At 35.8% G+C, this 23,587-nt stretch overlaps 1 protein-coding gene across 10 annotated transcripts; it reads right to left on the bottom strand.

Annotated features, from left to right (window-relative positions):
- Window positions 1-943: 943 nt before the first annotated feature.
- BCLAF1 (BCL2 associated transcription factor 1) lies at window positions 944-19,971 on the bottom strand. Of its 10 annotated transcripts, XR_009153670.1 has the most exons (13): window positions 19,845-19,971; window positions 18,226-18,350; window positions 16,051-16,956; window positions 14,168-14,836; window positions 13,890-14,059; window positions 9,871-9,976; window positions 9,241-9,325; window positions 8,208-8,383; window positions 6,942-7,119; window positions 5,301-5,447; window positions 2,337-2,543; window positions 2,151-2,232; window positions 944-1,540 (listed from the first exon to the last, which is right to left on the bottom strand). XR_009153670.1 is itself a non-coding variant. In XM_058171127.1 (12 exons), the coding sequence occupies exons 2-12, from the start codon at window positions 18,327-18,329 to the stop codon at window positions 2,227-2,229; spliced, it is 2,754 nt and encodes a 917-aa protein (XP_058027110.1). In that variant the 5' UTR covers window positions 18,330-18,350; window positions 19,845-19,971; the 3' UTR covers window positions 944-2,226. The 10 variants fall into 10 exon arrangements, 7 of the variants coding, with proteins under 7 accessions (XP_058027110.1, XP_058027133.1, XP_058027123.1 ...); XM_058171127.1 differs by having other exon boundaries at window positions 944-2,232; XM_058171150.1 differs by having other exon boundaries at window positions 944-2,232; window positions 6,942-7,053.
- Between the last annotated feature and the right edge of the window lie 3,616 nt (window positions 19,972-23,587).

The raw sequence follows: 23,587 nt of genomic DNA, 5'->3' as shown, positions 1-23,587 counted from the left end.
TGGCAAATACCTTTGTAGCATAAGGATTTATCATTCCTTTCAATAGTCTGTCAATTGTAGGTACATATGTATGTTTAAAGTCACATGGAAAGAAAACTTTTGGGGATGTGGGACACATTGGAAATTTGGATAACATGTGCTGGGGGAGGAGCCTAAAAGAATTGCAGTGGTAGGCCAGTAACAAACTATTTCCAGGAAGATGAATTATCTCTCTCAGTTGCTCACAAGCCTAATGGGAATTTTGGAAGGCTGAAAAGTATTGCTGCAAATAAATGCTACACACCGAGCTCTATAAATATGTATCCACATACCAACTCATCCCTCCAACTGAGGTGGGGCAAGAAGTCCATTGGGCACCAAGGAAGTGATAAGATATTTTGATGCTTCCAAGTACCATTACAATCCAATTAGTTAGCCCTGTCTAGTTTGCAATCTATTTTCATTTGTGATTTCATGTGGCTCATACAGTGGCAAGGCTACTAATCTGTCATAATAGATCCATTTTGATGTAGATATAATTATCAATTTAGGTGTACTTCAAACTGTCTTAATAAGGGAAGCCTCAACTTGTAACTGACACTTAGTTTAATATTGGATAGAAAGGCTCGATAAAAATTCTGTTCAAGTGGCTTTAAAAATTTCATGGCTGAAATGGTAGACATTAGTAAGCTAAAAGGGCATGTCTGATTTAGTGTAAACTAACTTCTGTTTCTTACTGGTTATCCAAATGGCACCATGAGTACAGGAATTGTTCAATTTTGTATTTCAAGACTTCAACAAAAGTTGAAAATACATGTGTTTTGGAAAAAAGTTTAAATTGTAATTTTTTAAATTTTTAGTTCATATGTTTCTGGTTTTAATCTAGTTCATTCTTTTACTTCATGGTTTCAGATATAGTAGAGATATAAAGCTTCTGTAATATTCAACTGTAATAACAAGCTCATTTCTCCTTTTAAATTTTCACATCTTTATTCCACCAAGGACTTAAAACACAACTGAGATATCCCATAGTTTAGGTTATTTTGCTAAAGAAAACCCACAGAAATATTATTTTACAAATTGGGGAAAACGCTGATGCAATAATAGCTAAATCAGTATTGCCGTAAATTTGTGGCCAGTATTTTTCACCAGATGCCAATGAAACTTCATCTAATGCTCTTGCATAATAACTCCATTTCACATTCATTATATACAGTTTAAATTTTATAAATGAATTGCATCCTGTGTTTTACATAAGTCTATGTCTATTAGGCATATAAACACTGAAACAATACACTCAAAGCATGCTTGTGTTAAAGGTAACTTTTCACTACAATTTACCTCTTTCTGTTGTACGCCTAAACGTTTGGAATGTAGGATAGGTCTTCTCACAAGAATAGAATATGCAGAAGGTCAAACTACTTTTAGTGCTGTTACACAAATAGTTGAAGCATTTCCCCATTAGAAGTAAGATTATGTGGACGGAGAAACGTAGCACCTGTTAAGCTACAGCTCTACTTGTCAGATCTAGATCTGTTCAGAAGAGAACGCCCATCGTTTTCTAGAAATGTGAATGTATGAGAAAATTAATAAGATCCCCAAAGTACTTTTATAACCTCCTACTTACACTCATCTTACTGGGATATTCTAATTCTCAAACCTATCCAAGAACAAGCCTTGTGAAAACTCATGACAAACTTTTAATCTTGCAGTGCTGTTTACATGCTGCCACAATTACTTAGATGGCTGAATTAAACAAAATATAAGCCTCCCACTCCAGATTATACAATTTTGCAATTTAAATATAAGCCACACAAACAAAAAGCTCCAGGAAATTATTAGCTCCAAGATTTAGTACAGATTTATTTTAAAACGCTGCCTCAATATCTAAATGCGCAGACCTAAAGTTTTATTTCAATAACGAAACATAGCTGTGGAGGGGATAATGAAGTACAACTCGGTTTAAAATCAGATCTTTTGGACAAAACAAAGTTACACTGTGTATAACAGTAAACATTTTAAAAAGTTGATCATGACAAATAGCATCATACCTTTACTACTTGCTTTGTATAATCGTCAACAATTACTAGTGAGATTACAAAAGAATTAAAACAGAAACAAAACCAAAACTAAACTACTCTCCAACAGTAAAATTTAAGTAAAATGCTTACATTCATTTGACGACAAGTCATATTAAAAATGCTGCGCAGATAGCGAATAGTTTTTTTAGCTGCAACTGATCTTCAGTTATTCCTGTGCAAAAAAATTAAATATATGCAATTATGGTACAGTATTTTAACCTATTTAAAATACAACAATACAAAAACAAAACCTAACTGATACAGCACAATACATACCTTTTCTTCTTTACGTCTCTCCTTGTCTTCATTTTCCATTGTTTCTTCTTCATCTTCTACAAGCCCATCACCTTGGTATTTATCATGCGTCCATTTTGGACTGCTACCTGATTTTTTGAAGTTGAATCTTCCTCTGCCTCGCTGAAAAGTACCACGTCCTCTTCCTCTTTTAGCCCAGTAATCAACACCATCATCTCTGTCATCATGCTAGAGTAAATGGAATTCAGTTAAAGAAAATGTAGAACCCAAGCAGCACTAAGAGTAGTTGTATTTATCATCAATTTAATTAATTACTGTAGTTGAATTCTTTGATCTTACTATTCTGAAAAATAAAAAGATAACATATATACCAAGTTCACTAATTAGTCAAGCTATTCCAATACATTCTATTTGGTTAATCAAGGATTCCAAGTTCAGGTCCAACATGCCCTGAAGTTACTGCAGTATATATATATATATATACGACACATGCTCTACCACTGAGCTAAGAGTTACTTTTTTTAAAATGAATCAGTAATTTGGTAAGATACAAAAACATGAAACTTGGCCTGTCTATATTCAAAATTCTAAGCAAAGATATAAACTCTGGGAAGCATGGGGAGCAAGGCTTATAGCCCCTGGAATTTTCCAGTTGGTGCCATGCTCTCCGCCAAGCCAAGCAATGTCAACAAAGGCCCCCAAGGACCAGTTTGACAAAGTACATTCAATTTAACTGAATCACCCTAGGTTTTACTAAGTTGCTCTATCTCCCAATTCTCTGCACACACTCCCATTTCCTTCTCTTTTTGTATGTTTTTTGTATGTTTGCCCGCTGTATTGAAGTTTTTTAGACATCTATTATTTAACAGCAGTTCAACCTACTGCTGTTTTTTGTATGTTTGCCCGCTGTATTGAAGTTTTTTAGACATCTATTATTTAACAGCAGTTCAACCTACCCACCCACCCACTGGGAAACTGACAACTTTACTTTATGCCCATGGTTTTACTTTATGGTTTTACTTTATGCCCATGAGCAAGTGCAACAAATTTAGGTTATTAGTCTTTCATTTCTAACAATTTGAGTTAATATTATATTTTAAGTTTTGTTACATATTCTATGTTATGTTCTGTGCCTTAATTATCTAGTTTTTAGTTTATGGAGTGCAAAAAAATAAAATAGGTCCACTGAAGAACAAATTTTAGAAACAACACATAACAAATTTAAAGAAAACTACAGGAAAAAAATGAGTAACACAAATTATTATTTTTCTTCTATTCAATCATGTTTGATTCTCAGAGACTGCCTGGATTTTTTGGCAAGGTCCCCCTGCCCCCAAGTAATTTGCCTTTGCCTCTTAGCTAGGGCTGAGAGAAAGTAACTAGCCCAAGATCACCCAGTTGGCTTTGTGCCTAAGGCAGGACTAGAACTCAGTCTTCTGATTTGATGTCCTAACAAGTACACTAAATTGGCTCTTTCAATTATTATTAAAGCCAACAAAATTAACAATAATTTTTAAGTTACTCAGAATTCTTTATTAGATTATTAAAGAGGGTGATAGAAAGAAAAGGGCAAAATCCTAAATATCCCTAAAGTTTAATTTCCTCATACATGGATAGAAACAATTGCTTGTGGTTTATGTTACCCAAAATATAACACATACAAAGAATGAAATACTGCAACATACAAAGATGCTAGAAGATATGGAGTCAGTTTGAATAGAGACAGGCAGCATATTAAATAATAAATAAATAAGATGGCAGAATCTCAAATAATCTTAAGTACAACAGTGTTAAAAACAATTTCCCCAATAGAACCTACTGCCCAAACTGATAACAATCAAACACATTCTGCAACCATGTAACATCAGCTGAAAAATATAAACCAGACAGGAAACAGAATAAGTATCATGGAGGAGGACATGATTGATTGATCCAAGAAGAAGCACTCCACTTCTATCCAACCCAAGAAATCTATACCTGGTTAGGAGTAGACCACAGAAGAAAGAGAGACAATAGGCAGTATTATCTTTTCTAAATATTATAGCAAACTTTTTATTTGTGACCTGGATTTTATTTTCTGAAGGTCTTAAATATATCTTTAACAAAATAAATAGAAAGTATCAGAAATTTTTTTTAAAAATGTTCATCCTCCTTAATAGTGCCTCCAGCAGGTGAAAAGCCACAGTTGATCAAAGTCCTGTTTTTTCTAAATAAACACAATTAGTTTAATAAACATTAGAGCAATAGAAAATATTGTATCCACTGAAAGAGTGCTTGTGTACACACCTGTTATTCACTGAGAAGCATTAGTTACTCATGAAAGGGAAAATATAGGAAGTGAAAATGAAGGAGAAAATTTACACAGCGGAAAAAAAATTTAAGCATTAGAAAATTTCTTTGAAAAGCAGTTACGCACGCCACATTATTATTATTTAATAATTACTTTGGTTTCATGACCACAAACACCATTACCCAAAGTTACAGGATAGCATTATGTCAGTCAACTCCAAGCAATTGAGATATTATTATACTATCTGGCTTTTCCTCGGCTTTAAGGAAGGCCTAGATCTTCACTTATAAATAACAGAAGGCAATCCGTTGAACAAAATATATAATTGCATGCTGTAGCCTGCACAGGCTAGATCTTTTCTCTCCTCTAGACAACTGACTAGCTAGAGATGGGGCAGAAGAAGTTGTTTCATTAGACCAGGGGTGTCAAACTGGCAGCTCGCAGCCGGATGCGTCATACGCAGGCCACACACCCCAGCTCTACAAATGGGGAAAATGTCACAAAACATCACATGACGTGGCAAGTTTGACACCCATACATTAGACTATGTAAATGGATGTAAAAGCAAATACAAATACTGAGGTTCACTGTCAGAGGACTCAATGAAGTTTCTTGAAATTACAGAAATAGTTTTAGATATTGCTGCTATAAAATAAGACTTTAGAAAAGATGCATGCATATAATATGACACCCACCAAGAAGTATTTCTTGCTTTTTGGAGTATATTCAGGATCCCATTCTTCCTCTTTTGGTCTCTTTTGAAAAGTAGTGTTTGAATTGCTAGGACCAGTATTTGTTCCAGCAAACACGCCTCTGGCTCTTCCTCTGCCTCTAATTCGAAACTGATTAACCAAAGCATGTATGTATTTAAATAATAAATATATTTAATTCATTTACACATAGCAATAAATTATTATTGCATTCACTAAAATCCTCTGTTAACACTGCATGAAATGAAGATATTTCAAAATTAAAATAAAGCGATTTACACCTCCTTTAATATAAAGGTTCAGTGCTGCACAGTAACGTTTATGTGCAGCATTTACTGAAGAATCCAAATTTTAAAAACTGGTTTTGTGTGCATGATACTTAATAACCAGATGTAGCAACATCTTCCCCTCACAGATATAGAGGAAGCTCTTTTTTTCTGATTGAATATGAGAAGTGATTTCCAGTAATTCGTTTTCACTTCACACTTTCCTCAAATTACTCACTGCAACTGGAAAAACTTTCAGGTCTCAGCAGGAAGTTGTACTAGGGAAGCCTTTCCCAACAGGGCCATCCTCTAAATATATGAGTCCCCTCCCAGAATGTCAGCATTGTTAAATTCAGAGTGCCAAAACTGGGAAAGACAGAGAAAACATAACATTTCCTTCTTCTCTAAATGCCAAGGAAGGCTAAAGGGAAGACCATGTGGGGACATTTCCACTGCAGGATTAAATGCTTTACCAATTCTGCCACGTTTGTCAGCCCCTCTGATTTTCCAACAATACAGACAAAAAAGGCTTCAGGTTTGAAAAATGAAGAAAATGAAGGTCACACTTTGGGGGTTACTGTGGAGTCATAGGTCACAATGTATAATATATAATAATACAGAATAAACTAAAAGGGAAAAATAGAACCTAAAAAGTCCAGTATACTTAATTAACTAACACTTTCTAAGAAACTATATGAGAAAAATAATTAGGTCAGATAACAATATTAGTTCAATTATTTTAAAAGCAATTTTGATAGCCATTTAATAGCTGCATGTTAATTCTAATCATTAACTAACATGTGTTTCTAATTAACTAAAAATGTGTTTAAAATTTCATGTAGCAGTTTTCAACAAATGTGTCACTTAATTTCAGTAAATTGCATTTGCCACTAGCTGTTCTGTTCTATGTTGATATAAGGTAATACTATTGGCAAATTCCCAACAGATTTCATTTTTAAAAAAAGAAGGAAATCAACATGTCAAACCTGAAGAATAAATCAGAGAAAATGCCTATTAATAAATTATTACAAATTGATGCAAGAAATCAGAAAGAACAGAGAATAGAATAGATAATTAACAATGCTTTGTCTTTAAACACACAAATGTTCATGAATATTTAAAGCAACAATTTATCTAGGTAGCATAATAATATAGGTACAATAAGGTGCTCTTGCATATCTTTCACTTTATGACAAACTAATGTATTATCTTCCTATAATTTATATAAATACACCTTGCTGCAAGTTACTGTCCGATGTGACTATTTCTAATTTGTATTCCTATATGCAATGTACACTGGGTTATTTTAATTCAATGGTTATAAACTACGGTTAAAAATAACTGCAGAGAAGAAACTTACAAATGTGCCTCTAGGTCTTCCAACTCCCGTAAAACCTGGATATTCTTTCTGCTCGTGATGGGGTTTAAGTTCTTCATCTCTTTCTTTCTTGCAATCCTTTTCTTCTCGGGAACTGGATGAGGAAGATGGGGAGGAAGTTGAGGAAGATCGAGAATGGTCTTGTTCTCTTTTTTGCTTACTGAAAAATAAGAAACCATACTATTTGCTGTTGTGCCCTACGTACTGGATGTATTTTGTGTATTCTTAGAAGTTATCATCTGTTCTTGTTTTGAAGCTAATGTGGAACATTATTACTCCATCCAGCTTCCATCCATAATTTTAATAGCTATTAGCATGTTATTAATAAAAAATAGCTAATTAGCCAGTAAAAGCTACATTTAAATGCATGCTTTCACAAAATCTCAGAATGGGAGGGAAAAATGACTAAAGGTAAAGTTGCTAGCTTTTGCCTAGTTCCATCTATTTTAACACCTTACCCATACTGTAAAATATCAATAAAAGATAATATCTATTATCTTTTAACTATATAATATTGCCACAAGATGCAGAACTAATCAGTAACTGACAACCATGTGGACATCAGTTGATGAGAAGTAAATAGAAAGTACAAGTAAATCAGTGATTTAATATTAATATATACTGTACACGAAAGAGGACATAAAACATTCATATTCAATATTCTCATAGGAAATACCGTTGGCACTGATTTGACCATAGATTTCTAGTATTAATACCAAATTCAAAAGCATAAAAGTTATTTCCAGTATTATCACTGCAACAAATATTGTTCATAGAGTTACGTTGCTCCTAAACTATTAACCTGTATAATTTCTTATTACAAGTTTTGAGAAAAAGAAATTCCTCTTGCCAACCCTCCCCTTGCCCAAGTTAAATTTAAATTTCAGTAAAATTCTCATAATCTGGGTGTTATGAGTTGAAAAAGTGCGGAATCAAGCATAACGAACCAAAGTTCTTACACAAACTGTTTACAGAAATGCACTGCATTGAAGTCCAACTCCTGATGTAGCCTGGATAATAGGACAGATTAATTTGTCATTTTTTTTCAGTGTTAGCTTGCTATTCCAAAGTTTTTGTCCTCATCCACCATAAGCCGTGTAAAAGACAAATACATTTTTGCTGTAAAACAAATAATTTTAATTGTTTACATTTAGATGTGCCATTGTAAAGGGAAAACTGAAAGCAATTAAGCTTACAATTACATAGACATTTAACTAGAACATTAATTACAAATTTATGCTTTTTTACCTATCATCTTTGAAAGTTTTATAATCCTTGTAATCTTTTGGAACTTTCTCTTGCTTTCTTGACCCACTGGATTCCCTGGAACCTTTAGAGTCTCCTCGTTCTTTACTTCGTTCTTTTCTACGACGATCGATGTCATGTCGAAGATCAGCAGAATCGCACTTTAATTTTTTATCTCCCTAGATCAAAACCATTTAATTGAAATATTTTACAACTACAAATGTTGGAGTACATTAATTGCTTGTGTTTATAGTCTTATGCATACTTTCTTGAAAACTCCACTAAACATTTTGTAAATTTTGCTTATAGCAAAAGTATTCTACACAGAAGTCAATATAAAGTAGAGGTTAAAGATGCTGGATTAGAAGTCTATGAACTATGGGTTTTAGTACTGTTTTACGCACAAAATCCATCTGAATGACTTTGGGACAATCAGTCTTAGGAAAATGGCACTTCCAAGAAAACTGCAGGGACTTGTTCATGTAGTCACCGGAAATGAGACTTGATTCAAAAGACAATTATAGCAAACTGTAAACAGATTTGTTAAGATTTTTCTCTTGCCATTTTCCTGGAAGGTTAAACCTCCTAACAGTATTTTTATATATAGAAAATGATTGTTTTGCATAGAAATAAAAGTTCCCTACATTAGACTGTAAATACATTTGATTAAAAAAAATTTTTTTTAAATGAAACAAAAAACAGTTCCAAATTTCATTGGAATGAAATGTCAGCATAATTTCTTATTAATGTTATTACTACAGTCTTGTTTAATTCAGTTATTCCATGGAATAATGTTGGAAAGTAATGACCTTTATTTTGTAAGAATGCTGAATATAATTATCTTTTCATGTTCATGGTTCATAATGCAAGATGCACAGAACTGACCTATCCTGTAAAGATGATAAATAGATCAAGCTTAGTATTACTTAGGATAGTAATACATGCAATTTTATGAAGGATGTTTTAGGGTAGATATTTAGTTCTGGACTATATAGGATGCTTTAACTGAAAAAAAATGAATGAATTTAGAACCTACTTTCTGAGTTTCTTCTTTAAAGGTTCTCTCTTCGCCTGATAAACGGGTATGCTTCCTCAGGGCACTTGGTGAGATGTCAATCCTTCTAAATGCAAGATTGTCAAAAGCAATTATTGTCTACATCTAGAATTGCCAAATGGAAAACTGAAAACACAAAAAGGAGAGACTAAAACTAAACCATTAAAATATTAATGTGCCCCTCTAAAAATGCCATACATATATATAAACAAATCAACCTCCAAACAATTCAAAAATCCAACTGCAGTATTGATAAACCATATAATATACAATATTCTTTGTATGCGAATACCTGAGCATTTTTTTCAGAAATATATTATTTTAGATTAAAAAAATGCATCCAACAATTCTTTAAATCCCAGACATTATTTATTACCTCCTTCAATTTTAAATGGGTTTCCATTTAAATGGAATAAAAAACAGAACTGATAAATATAATTTCACACGTACCTTATTATAAAATCTCATGTATCACAACAGATATAGCAGTTTTACTCAGGAACTTTTATCCTATTCAAGTTCTATATTCAAGAGACATGGTACTTTTTATAAATGTAAGCATCATTTCAAAAGTGAGTATCATTTACACTAAACAATAAGACAATGCTTTACCTGTGTATTTCAGGACTCTTTTGCCGGGTGCTATGTTCTTCAGTAGCCTTCTGATAAGCAGTGAATCTCTCACTTAGGGTCATTCCAGCTGATTTGAAATATTGTTCTGTAGAATTTCAGAGGATACGTACTAATTAACCAAAATATATCAACATAATATATCAAATGAGAATGCAGAAGAGCCAGGGACTTCACAATGTAACCAACAAAAATTTGCCCCATGTTTGTAGTAACCACGTATAGAAATTTCTTACACATATGTACTCTTTATGCCATTATAAACTGAATGTTCATTTTTATTAATTTAAAAAGCAGTCAAAGTTTATAGTGCACATCTTGTTTACCCACAGGAGCCAAATACATTATGAGAGAAATATTGCAGTATTAGAGGGAGCATGGTCATACATTGCAATTTTAAAATAACGCTGTCATCCTATGCATACTGCTGAAAGAATAAACCCTCTTGAACTCAGCTGGATTTATTCTCCAAAAGGCATACATAAAATGAAGTTTCACAAGTCATTTTCTTTTAAAGATCACAATTTTTTCTTTTTTAAATTAACACCAAGGTAACACTTTTAGATTTTAACATCTGGCATTCTGGCAAACTTGACAGCATAAAGTTTCTTGTCTTTTAACCAAGACCAATAAATTGATAACACACACACACGCTACATTCTGAAAGACCAGTTCAACAGATGTGTTTAAATGTAAAATAGTATATGTGTAAACTAAAAAGGACTATGAAATGTTACAAATAAAGTAAACTATCTGCTTAACAGGTCAATGTACATCTGTATCAACTTACCGCCCAACATCCAGCACATCTCTCAAAACCAATCATTAAAACTTGACATGGCCACTACAAGGGTAGTGCCTCAATCATAATTCCATCAAACACAGGAATTTGAGCTAGCAATTCAGTTTTTGTGCCATTTTTGCCAGGAAGATAGAAGTTCAACTTTGCCTGTTTGTGCATCTGTTATCTTTCAACAGCTATTTTACTTTTGTAATATGGATTTTGCCATTTCAAAACACATTCCAGGACCTAGTTGCAATGAAAAAGAAAACATCACTGGGCATTTTCAGCTCTATGTAAGAGAAGAGCTGTTCAGTCTAGCTGCATTGCACCAATAATGTAAAATTACGACTACATTTTTATAAAAATGTGATCCACAGATTCTTTTTACTGCGTGCAGAAAAATTTAAATAACCTTGGGAAGCAAACTGGAATTGAGACATATTAATAAACTGGCCAAAGACCAGTAGTTAAAACAACAGGGTATGTGTAAATATTTGATATACTAACTGAAAACATTCAACTTAAATGATCTCTTTGGCAAGCATATTTACAGGATTTTATAACCTCATAAGTCTTTTTAACTCTTAAATAAAATATGAAAATACAGCTTTTTTTGGAGTAATGTAAAGCAGTTAGCTTTCTACATTTTCTAGGCAAAGGTATCTGTGGGAGGTGTCTAAAATTTGGTATGTAGTTCTAAAACATTGTAAATCCTCCAGAGTTTTTCACAGCTTTTGAACATGCAGCATTACAAGATATGCTCCTGCCAACAGTGGCAAAATCTGGATCCAAAATTATACAAAAGCTTTCAAATAAGCCAAGAAAATTTTTATTATAAATAAGTAAAAAACAAGTAATAGCTTTAAAGTCTGAACAGTAAAATATGATATTATGTATTTTCTTTTCAAAGATTATAACTTTAGAAAAAACAATTACAGGATTGTTGGGCTTTTCATCAGTAAATTTGACCACTCGTCATACGCATTTTCACATTTTCAGGATTTTTCTTTACCTGATAATGTTAACTACTCCATCAGAATGAGCAATATGAAATAGATGATATTGTTACCTATGCAGAATTGAATGGCATAATCCAATTTCAAGATGAGTGTTCAAATTATCAAATATAATCAATGAGGGTAAATAAATATAGCATCTGTTTAAATTGGATTTCTTGCATTATGTTCATCTATGATGACTTCCCTACAGTACTCTAGCATTACTCAAATGTAAGTTTCTGAACTGGAATGCTACAATAAGGGAAATAACGTAACAAGGCAGCATTCAATTTCCATCGCACAGTTCCAGGTTCAGATAGTAAATTATATAAAAGATTGGGGTGGTAGAATCACAGTAAACGAAGCTAACATTGAGAACGGTAGGCAAACAGTCCAACATAAGCCACATATGCATGTTTATTTCCTTGCATATTCTAAGGGAAATCAAGCAATTTGTATAATTGAAAACCAGTGTATCTGTGTGTATACAATACGTTTTGATATATTTTAGGTATATAATTATATGCTACCAATTACTCCAGGAAATAATGTTTCTTCAACCCCTTAATATGTAACAGAGGAATTAGTGACTGTCTGTAAGGTCATGTTAATTTACAGGCTGGCATGGTGTAGACAAGTTCTCCAGTCCTTTCCACTACCTTCTCTATTTGCAATCAAAACTAAAGGCTTCCAGTTTTAGTCTAGCAGTTTGTTCCTATTTTTACATATAACACAAAGTCAGCTTTCTCCACCAATGCCTATCCTCCAGTAAAGTTAAGACTTAACGCTCAAAATAAATGTAGAGTATTAGGCTAGGAAAGTCTACGATATGTAAAACACATTGCTTTCTACACAATTCACTAAGTTTTAACTTGTTCTGTTAAATTTTAAGAGAACTTTTGGATTTGATCATCAAATTGCAACATTTTAGCTCCCATAGAAGGAATACATTTAAGAAGAAAATTACAAATGAACTAGTTTCATTTTAGTGCATATTTTCTTGAATTAGAGTGTACATTCCTGGCAATGTAAACAAATAACAGTTAGATATTTCTTTGAATCAAATCACATACAAATAAACTGAAATGCAAAGATTAGCTCATTGTACTGTAAAAGAAAAATTAAAACACCTCTTTCCAAACACCAGGATGTCACTTCTGTACTTGAAATTAGTCAAAACCTATTTGCCTAATTACCGTTCTATCTTTATTATGTGTGATGATCTGTTAAGTAGTCTGTTAGTGATTTTTGGAATTCCAAAGTGGCATCTTATCTTTTAAGTATACGTCTTCCATTAAAGCTTTCATGAGAAGTAGGATTGTTTTATTTAAATCGTTCCATGCATTTGACACTACCAAAAGGGCATTATTTACACTTGTAAATGAGTGTCATACTACTTGTTCCCTGGATTTGTGTGCTGCTCTTAAGTCTTATATTCTCAAACCGTCCTATTTTGAAGCATAACTTTATACAAGTTATTAGGTGAAATCCAAACTTGTCCCAGTATCACTGCAGTTATTTAATAAACATACAGTACTATCCAATTTGATGGTATTATAACATAAAATGCAAGTCTTAATTTGACACTGTACATCTGTTTAGCAGTAAGATCAATTACTTGTTCATTGTTCTATACTGTAGCTAATATATACTGCAGCAGAAATTCTATATATACAAATATACACATACCTACAGCATAACAGCTTATTTTGTAGGTGCACAATTCTCATGGTAACCTTTATAATTTCTACTGGTTCCAAAAGGCCATGTCACTACTATTTTTGTTTTATGTTTAGTTCATGTGTAATTCTTCACGCATTCATTTCTTTACTATTGGATCACCACAGAGTAGAACCTTTATATCTTTTTCCCTCTTCCCTCATCTACATGATCTGGTCCTTTGAAATCATCTTTGCTTTCTTTCCACCCTATAAAAGTCAATTCTTTTTTCTACACTTTAAAAATCCCCTTTCTGCATTATCCTCTTCTGCTTACATATTTCCTATAGCTCTTCTTTCTGAATCTATAGAAAAGGATCAAGTAACGTTATATTATTCCTATAAAGCTTTCTAATATTTACAAAATTTTCTAGAATGTTATTTAACAGAAAGCATATATAAAAAAAATCAAAAATCAAAAATCAAAAAAAAAGAATACAAAAAATGCTGTTCTCTCAACAGCATGTGATACTTGCCTCATACTGTAAACTCAAGACGTACCTTTTACATGATGGACTAAGGACACAATGTGCTGAATAAATGACTCCGATGTGCTTTTGCTGGCTTGTGGAAGCTTAATGTGGTCAAAGATGGATCGGAATTCTTGCTCCTTCTTGACCGAATGGACAAGTGTGCTAGCGAGCAGCCTGTCTTTAGTCAAGGAAGCAGGTCTAAGATGCATAATAGAAACAAACAAACAAAAAAGGAAAATAAGGTTTATGAAAAATGAGCTCTTCTATGGATATGAGAAAGAAGTGATTAAAATTACAGATCATTACCTGTTTGAATCATCAAGTGGCACAGGTGCCATTTTAAGTTTAACTTCAGGTCGATGGGAGTCACTGGCTATCATTTTGATCCTAAGTGGGCTCTCCTCTCTGAAGATAGATTTCTCTCTCATATCCAGATTCTTGTGTAGAGGAGGACTATAATCAAAGAGTTCTTTGAGCTTTTCAGACTTTACCTGTTCAGGTGATTGCATCTCTTTCTTCATCATTCTTTCAGAGATTTTCTCATCTTCTTTGTGCTTATCTTTTACTAAAATAGGTCTTTCAACTATGTAGCTAGTTGTCTCTTTAACTTTATAGCCCTTATCTTCTCTAAATGCTTCACCTTCTCTGTTTGCCTTCATAGAGATTTTAGACTTGTATTTGGAGCCTTCTTCCTCAACATTACGATGAGATGCGGAAAAGTTCTTACCCTGATCTGCCAGAACAGACTTTCTGAACTGTCTATAATCTTCGGTTTCTTCTGTGTCTTCCCCTTCTGAATCATTAAATTTTTGTTTTCCAGGCTCTTTATCCATATAATATTCCAAAGCTTCCTGGTCTTCCCATTCTCTCTCTCCCTCTGTCCTCCCCTTTTCTGATCCTCTATCTTTCTGAGCATCTTTTTCTCTAGTATTATTCCTATCAAGCAGGTATACCCTAGATTCTTCATCTGTATACCTGTAAATAGCAAAGAGGAGAGCACCTATTTTCATTGAAAAATGCAAAATCCAAAACCAATGCAATTAAATTTATTTTAAGCACATGCAAAAATAATTTTTCAAAAGTTATTTTAAAATCTAAACATTGTTTTGGCACAAATTCCGTTACTTCTGAGCGCTTTATAATTTTGATAGAGAAGTTAAACTGTATAGACAGAAGCAGCTTTTAATACAAATCAACATCTAAAACACTATTTCATAAAAATATGAGAATAGCTTGGTGCAACAGGACTAAGTCTATCTGATCAGACTTTTATCTCACATGGTCTATCAGATATAGAAAGTCTACAAATAGAAGACAGTCCTCCTTCCCTACTGCTGCTGTCATGACCTATTATAAGTGTTTTTTTTTAAACAAAAGTATAACTTGTTTTCTGACTAATTTAGTAGTTGGAGAAGGGAATAGAATTATGCATAGCTATAGCTTACTGTTATGTTTTATAAATAAGATAAACCAACTTCATGAATGAAAAATATTTTAAATCTATTTTGCAAAGCAATCGCAGTTAAATTTAATAGTTGAATGTAAATTATGCATGGTCTATGGTATACCACTGTAAATCATAATAATGATTCTTTTATTAAGTATGAATGTGCAAACTTTAGCAATTCAGGAATGGAATATTCTGGAGAACTCCAAAACATTGTTTCCCCTTCAGAACATATTGTTTTCACGAGCACTATGAAAATTTCCAGAAGCAAGTTCCCCAAGTTGGACAGAATTTGAGATATAACATTCCAATGTTTGCTGAAAAAATCAGTTCTCAAATCATTGGAGTTCACACAATCCTACTAAGGATTCTTCTGTATTGTACTACTCAGCAAAGTCTTAATGTATATTAATGTGTAAGTACATATTAAAAAAGGTATATTTGCTAAAAATACAGAAATATTTTCAAAACAATTATTTTTCAAAGTGAAATAGCATTCTTTTAAATGTTTACAGATTTCCTATGAATTCATTACATTCCAAAATTCATTATATCAATTCATTATATTTCAAAAAAAGACATTTACGTTTCTGATTCAGTGAAACATAGACATCAAGTATTGTTTACCTTCTAAAACCAAAATGTTATTTTGAATAAATCTGCAGATTCTTTTTATTGCACAGTATAACAGAAATGTTTTATGCTGAGTAATATTAAGCACCATTATTTTTTTATTGCTCACCTTTTCAGAAACTTTCCTCCTTTTGCACTTTCCTGCTCCCCAGCCTCCGGATAAAAGGATCGCATGCGAGTCTCTTCCCGTGCAGCATTCTGGGATGCAACTGCTTTTGCAGGGCTTCTCCTTGAAGGAATGTGATGTAATGGGCTATTCTGAGAAGGACTATAACGACTGGAACCATTTCCAAGGGAACCAGACCCAGATCTTTCAGGGCTATGTTGAATGGAATGTGAATGCTGAGGGGTGCCTTTTGCTGAGTGGACTGTGCTGAGTAAGTGAGCATCAGAGCATGAAGAACTCTGACTAGGTGGAGAAGCAATAGAAGGGCTATGAGGTGACCGTGGACTGTTATCATAAGCAGAAAGGCCAGGCCAAATATCAGCTGAAGCTGCTGCTGATTTATTAAAATCATCTAAAGCCTCAGAAGGGTCGTGTTCAAATGTATTTTTCTCTTCTTCTTGGGATTTGCTTTTTAATGGGCTATCCTGCAAAGCAGCTGTCTCGGTTTTCTTCGGCTGTTTTTCTGATGACCCACGTCTTTTGGAAGAGACTGGAGATTTGCTATATGGAGATGAAGACCGAGATGAAGAGGATCTTGGAGATCTGGAAGATTTGTAGGATCTACGTGATCTGCTCCGAGATCTTTGAGAAGAGACTGAACGTCTTTTGGGACTCCGGGAACGTGAGCGGCCTCGTCTTGGACTTCGAGAATGCCTTCTATTCCAGACAGGCCTGTAACCTCCACGATGATATCGGCCTCCACCTCCCGGGTAATATCCTCTACCTCTTCCTCTATAGCCATAAGGACGTCTCATTCCTCTATTATTTCTGTAATCCCTGCGGTAATCTCTATTATAAACACGATCTCTACTGCGAGACCGTGAATATGTTCTAGACCGAGACCTAGAACTAAGATAAAAAGCATGTTAGTATCTCCAAATTTCAAAATTTTCAAAAAAACCCACATTACATTGTCCAAGATCCACAGCAAATTATTTAATAGTATAAACAAGAATGTAGAATTTATATGGAAAGCACTATACGGCAAGAGATACCTTGGAACAGCAAGTCCCAAGGACGTTAAGAATTGCCACCAGAATATATCACTTGGCCCAGATTTGCAATTAGAAATATTTTATCTTTATTGACAGGGTGTGATGGAAGTAATAAATTAACAGAAACCTATGACTATTTCCCTAGTATTATCTATAGACATTGTAATACTATCCTATTTGTTGAGAGCAGAAGACTGGTATTCTGAACTGGTACATTTCAGAGGTTAATAAGTAAAATGTCTACAACAGGAAAAAGACTCATTGGTATGTACAAATTTAAATATCTACTATACATTTATTAAGGCTTGCCTCCTTCCTGTCTGATTTCATCTCAGTTTAAAGACTTCCCAGGGATATTGGCTAAACATCATGATGAATCAAGCTCAACTTGAAAGAAACTATCTTTCTCAACAAAACGTTGCTTTGTTTTCCTCCTGTATCTCCTACATTAAGTAGACTATTTTATACTTTGTTTCCTTGACCTACATATTCCATATCTACCATTGTTTTAAACACCTTTGGCTTTCTCTTTCTCTCCCCTCTTCTCAGTTCACCAGGGCTATTTGCAACTTATTTGATTATTGTTTTTTTCTCTGCTGCCCATAATCAACTCATAATCTGCTCATATTCAACAGCAGCTCTCACTGCTAACTTCATTAACCATAAAGCACTCTACATATTTTTAGAATACTGATAGACATTCTGGGTTCAGTAATTAAAAAAAAAACCTGTCGAAAGAATCCACTATCCTCTGTCTGATTGTTCAACAGGAGGCAAATCTTTCTACCTCACTTTTAGGAAAACGGAATAAATATGGTTTGAGCTATAAACAGGCAGAAGTGGGAAATTAATCTGAAACCACTGAGTAGAGGGATATGAAACTGAGAAAAAGCAAATTAACAGCAAGCAGAAGCCTGGAGTCAGTGGAAAGACTTTAACATCCTATAGAAAATGGAGGGCAAGAAGAAGGGACCAAGATTTACAAAAAAGGAAGGAAAGAAGTGTGACTCGTGTAGGATATTTGAATGCAACCAGAAGTGTGCAATTTTAAGCAGTATTTTGAAGTTCTTCTGAAAATCAGCATGTAAAAATCACGTTAACATATAAAATCAAAAATAAGTACCTGTAACGTTTTTTCCTAGAATGTGATCTGGATCTGGATCTTGAAGAGGAGGGAGATCTAGTCTTTGATCTTGAGGAATGGGATCTAGTATTAGAGCGACCCATATTTTCCACAGCAGCTTATACCTGTCCAATAGAAGGTAACATGCAGTCCCAATTTTATTATTAGCAGACATAAATTACTTTATATTTTAATCTAAATAGATCGTAATACATATGCCTCCATTTTTATTAAAACAGACTAAAAAGCCCATTAGCACAATTTTATCTTTACCTTATCTCCTGCAATTCTACGACCCTTGGGTAATATTGAGAGGCCTAGTATGATGGGAGAGGTGGAAGCATTTTCTTCAGTTAATTGAAGAAACTGAACCTGTGTACATTTGGATCCAATCCAATGTTTCTTAGTAATTAAAGATTAAAGGAAACCCTAACCCTACCCACACAAATGTTTCCTATAGCTCCACTCAATCTCAAAACAGAAAGCCTAATGATCAACAGCATCTGATTTTAAGCATAAGGGAGAAAAAACCAGTAGCACCCCAGAACTCCTGATAACAACGACCTTTTTAAAATCTGTATGCTGCTCTCTCGCTTCCAATTTCCTTACCTTAAACTAAAACTAATTATTCGCCAATTATTCCTTACTACACTTCAGAAAAATTCAGAGATTTATACTTACTTTTATTGATTTATAATATGTATCTTATTTATTTATAAACATGTATTTATTTGTACTTAAAAAACAAATTTGTACTTAAATACAAATAAATACACCTAAAACACGCTGCAGTTTTTAACAGCCGTTTTGGCACGATCCTTAAAATTGACAAAACCGAACCCTTTTAAGTTTTGAAAAAAGCGCAACATACCGGAGAATCCTTTTTCCTCCCTTTTTTTTTTTTAATATAGGAGTTCAATAGCCAACCCCGCTGATGGCTTTATGATTTTAATCCCCTTCACGGCGTCGCCTTCTCCCGCCTGCAGCCACAGGGCGACTAGGTCAGGCAGGGATCGCCGCCCGGCAGTTGAGAACGACACGGAAAGCCCCGCAATTGAGAATAACACCAAAAAGAGGAGTCTTTTTTTAACACCCCCCTCCCTCCCCCCGCCAGCCCTTCTTCTTCTTCCCTCTCCCTCCTGGCAGTCCCGAAATACCCGCGAGCGGCGGCAAGGCGCCCAGGTTGCCTTGGCCGCGCCCAAACAAGAGGGTGGGGGGGAGAGGGAAATACGACGGAGGGAGGGGGAGAAGGCAGCTGACCGGGCCTCGGCACAGGCGTAGAGAGCAACCGAAGCTGTTCCGCGTCTCTTTTTTTTTCCCTCTCTTCCCCCCCCCATCCCCATTAGCTCACCACTCGCGCGAGAGAAAATGGGGGCAGGAGAAATCCTTAGCCAAAAGGGGGGGGGGAAGCTGCGTCGCGCGCTTAGAGATTCGCGCGCCACAACACGCGGGGAGTGGGGGGGGGAGGGGAGAGGAGGAAACGAGGTCGATACCATCGCGTGGAAGTAATAACGGTCGAACTCATCCCCACCCCACCAAATACACCACCGGGGTCTCTGAATCCCTCCCTGGCTCGACCTTTAACCGCACATTCGGATCCCGGCCTAGTCGTGGCTCACCCTTTCTGGCCGACACCTCCCGTCCGACTCTCACCACCCGGCGGCCATTTCCAGTCTCGACGAAGGAAAAAAGAAATGGGGCGGAGGGGACGGAAAGGAAGGGGGAAATCATAGAGAAGACGGGCTTTCTGCGACGTTAGAATAAGCGGATGCGTCACTTCCGCCGCCGGAAGGCGGGCGGAAAATAGATAGGAAAGCCGCCAACCTGGCTCTTGCCCGTCAGAAAGATGGCGCTTATAACAGGGAAAAATATCTACAGTTGATTTTTTCCCCAGAGTCACGTGATTTAATTCCTTCCCTGAAGACTAAAAACTCCAATCGGCTGCTAGATGGCAGCCGAGGGATGTTTCTGTGTCCTTCTGGGAAAGAAAGCGGCAGGGAGAAGCAGAGATAACTACTCCAGTGCGCATGCGGAGAAGTCAAGCGTGCGTAATTTCAGAGAATGCTTAATGTTTTGAGATTTCTTCTCTTATAGGTCTTAATGGACATACAGTATAGCTTTTCGCATCGTCTGCAGAATGCAAGGTGTCTTTGTGGTGTCGTTCCTAACAGCTGTTTGTTCTAGCTGAAGCTGAAACAAGGAACTCGGTGTAATAAAATACACCGCTTTTAGTGTTTGGATACGGTGTGTATAGGCTAAATTGGGATTTTTAAAAAAATGCATAAGGGAATGGAAAACTATTCATGTACTGTTTTCAACAAAGCTATGTTAACCTACGTACAAATCACCAAGAGTCAAACTTGATGTAAATGAGATTATCTTTTTTTAAGAGCTTAAAGATAGCTTTAAAAATGAGCTATATAACAAATTAATAGAGAACATATCCTATCAATGGATATTCAACATGATCATTAACTTCTGTACCCAGAAGCAATTTTTTTTCCTAAATACTAGTGGAGGGGGGGGTACCTTTAATTCAGTGTTGATTCCTGGCAACTACCTGGACAAGTCTTTGCAATATTCTTGGCAATGTTTTTGGAAGTGGTTTGCCATTGACTCTTTCCCAGGCTGAGACAAAGAGAATGAATAGCCCAAAGTCACAGCTGGCTTTGAGACTAGAACTCACAGTCTCCCAGTTTCTAGCCTAGTGCTTTAACCACTGGCTCTTAAAATACTAGTTGTTAGGATATTGGAATGATTCCCGTTTGTGTCCCTGAATTATCTCTTTTCCTGCTGGTGGAAAGAGGAAGGAGGGCTAGATGATCATGTGGCCAGATTCAGATTAAAAATAATATTTTAACAGAGCAATCCTATATGACTGAATTTGACCAATAGACATTCAGAACATTAATCATAATGGACTCAACCCAATTTTCTAGGTTTAACAGGTTAAATCGTAAATTAGTAAAATCGTGAATTTGCATGATATGCTTGGTCAAAAAAGGATGAAATCTGCAGTTCAGTGTGTTACATGAATATAGCCTATATGTTTACTTGGAGGTAGATGAGAATGGTGCTTAGTTCACGGAAGTACCGTATATACTCGAGTATAAGCCGACCCGAATATAAGCCGAGGCACCTAATTTTACCACAAAAAACTGGGAAAAACTATTGACTCGAGTATAAGCCGAGGGTGGGAAATGAGGCAGCTACTGGTCAATGTAAAAAATAAAGATAGAGCCAAGTAAAATAACATGAATATTTATTTGAACGAAAAACAATAAAAGTGCAAAAGGGGGAAGGAGGATTCCCAGCTCTAAACAAAGGGAAATCCCGGAATGCCAGCGCGAAAGGCGGTGCTCGCGTTCCTCCTCCCTTGCTCAAAAGCCCCAACATGATATTGGAATTGGATGCCATTATATACCTGCTGAGGGGATAATTTGAATAACTTGAAAGATATAAAAGCTCTAAACATATTTGTTTAAAAATCTAAAATCTATACTTAAAATAAATGAATATAAAGTAATAAAGTTCTTTAAAGTTGTAATTCACTTTGCTGCTGAAAAAGAAAGGAAGCTTAACACCTTAAATGGTATTTATTAACTGAAATATCATCAAATCAAATATATAATGAGGTATATTATAATGACCTTTGTTTTCAGAAAGAAGCATGATGGAAGTTTTTCAATAAAGGGGGAAATATAGAAAAAACTTAGTGTCATGCTCATATATCATCTTTACAGATGTTGTTAACACTATACTATGGCAGCATATGATGGTACAATGTTTCAATCAATTTCAGGATGAAAAACTCATCAATGAGGAGGAGGAGTATAATTTATTAACCTTGTATGATATCAGTTTCTCAAGGACTCTAGAAGGACCCGAGGAAGAAATCTCTGCCCCCTCCCCACTTTCCCTTTCCAACCCAGCCTTCCAAGGGGACCTTTGAGGGAGAAATCTCTGCCCCCTCCCCACTTTCCCTTTCCAAGGCAGCCTTCCAAGAGGACCTCTCGAAAAGAGCGAAAGCTTTCTCCTGGTCGTTTTACCACCACCATACCCTCCACGCCGGCCATCCTAGGCTGGGTTAGAAACAAGGAGGGGGAAGTTCAAGGACCACATCGATGGCACGAGCTCAGATTGCCGGCTGGGGATGATGGGCGCTGCAGTGCGATCTCGGGAGAGACTAGGGGGGAAGAAAGAATGACTGTTTCCCCACACCCTAGGATTGGGAAAACATTGACCCCCTTAGTTGCGGGAGAAGGGTTGCGCTTCAAAGCGGTCGCCTCCATCCATCAATCCATCCTTCCTTCCTTCCTTCCTTCCATCCTTTTTTTTCCAGCGAGCGGTGCGTGTGTGTGACATGCAAGCAAGACGTCTCACGGGGCATGTGAACTGGGTATGTCTAGTTTAGGGGTGACATGATAGGAACATTCCAATATCTCAGGGGCTGCCACAAAGAAGGGGGAATCAAACTATTCTCCAAAGCACCTGAGGGCAGGACAAGAAGCATGGGTGGAAACTAATCAAGGAGAGAAGCAACCTAGAACTAAGGAGAAATTTCCTGACAGTTAGAACAATTAACCAGTGGAACAACTTGCCTCCAGAAGTTGTGAATGCTCTAACACTGGAAGTTTTTAAGAAGATATTGGATAAGCATTTGAAGTGGTATAAGGTTTCCTGCGTAAGCAGGGTTGAACTAGAAGACCTCCAAGGTCCTTCCAACTCTATTATTCTGTTTTTTTGTTCTGTTTTCTTTCTAATCTATCTATCTATCTATCTATCTATCTATCTATCTATCTATCTATCTATCTATCTATCTATCTATCTATCTAATTAGCTAGCTAGCTAGCTATCATTATCTCGCTTCAAAAGACAAAACCTAAACACGAAGTTGTAGCTGAATAGCCCTACATAATTTAGCTTTTTCCAAGCTGGTGATTTCCAAAGGCTTTGAAATCGACTTTCCTCATCCTCTGCCAGGATAAGCTGATGTGCTCAGAAGGCTGGGAATGGTGGCATTTCCCTACATTTCTTGTGGGCAGAAGGTGGACCCCTATGTTTCCTTGAAAACACCTCCCAATATTTATTAGAGTGACTTCTCTCCCCAGAAGAAAGGTCTGGCTGTTTAACAATCCCGTCAGCTAAATCCTATCGAGTCAAAGGGCCAGTCAATGGGGCTAGGATGAATTCTGGGTCACCAGGGACCCTTTTTGTGCCGTTCCCCAACCAGGGCGGGCCAAGCAGCCGCTCTTTAGCGGCTCTGGAATGGATGTTGAGGTAACCCGAAGAGGCAGCCTCTTTTCAACTCCCCGCCTTTTTAAACGCGTCCTGCCGGGCGGCGACAGGGACGCGGACACCA

The sequence above is a fragment of the Ahaetulla prasina genome, chromosome 1, assembly GCF_028640845.1.
Source record: "Ahaetulla prasina isolate Xishuangbanna chromosome 1, ASM2864084v1, whole genome shotgun sequence".
Lineage (NCBI taxonomy): Eukaryota > Metazoa > Chordata > Lepidosauria > Squamata > Colubridae > Ahaetulla > Ahaetulla prasina.
This window is presented reverse-complemented; position numbering and strand designations above follow the sequence as displayed.

Bases quoted from the DNA above. Each gene is read 5' to 3' on its own strand.
- BCLAF1 (XM_058171127.1), bottom strand. From the start codon at position 18,329: ATGGGTCGCTCTAATACTAGATCCCATTCCTCAAGATCAAAGACTAGA. The intron at 9,977-13,889 runs GTACGTCTTGAG...GAAATTCTACAG, and splicing joins CTTAGTCCATCATGTAAAAG to AACAATATTTCAAATCAGCT. The intron at 5,448-6,941 runs GTAAGTTTCTTC...TTGGTTAATCAG, and splicing joins GAAGACCTAGAGGCACATTT to TTTCGAATTAGAGGCAGAGG.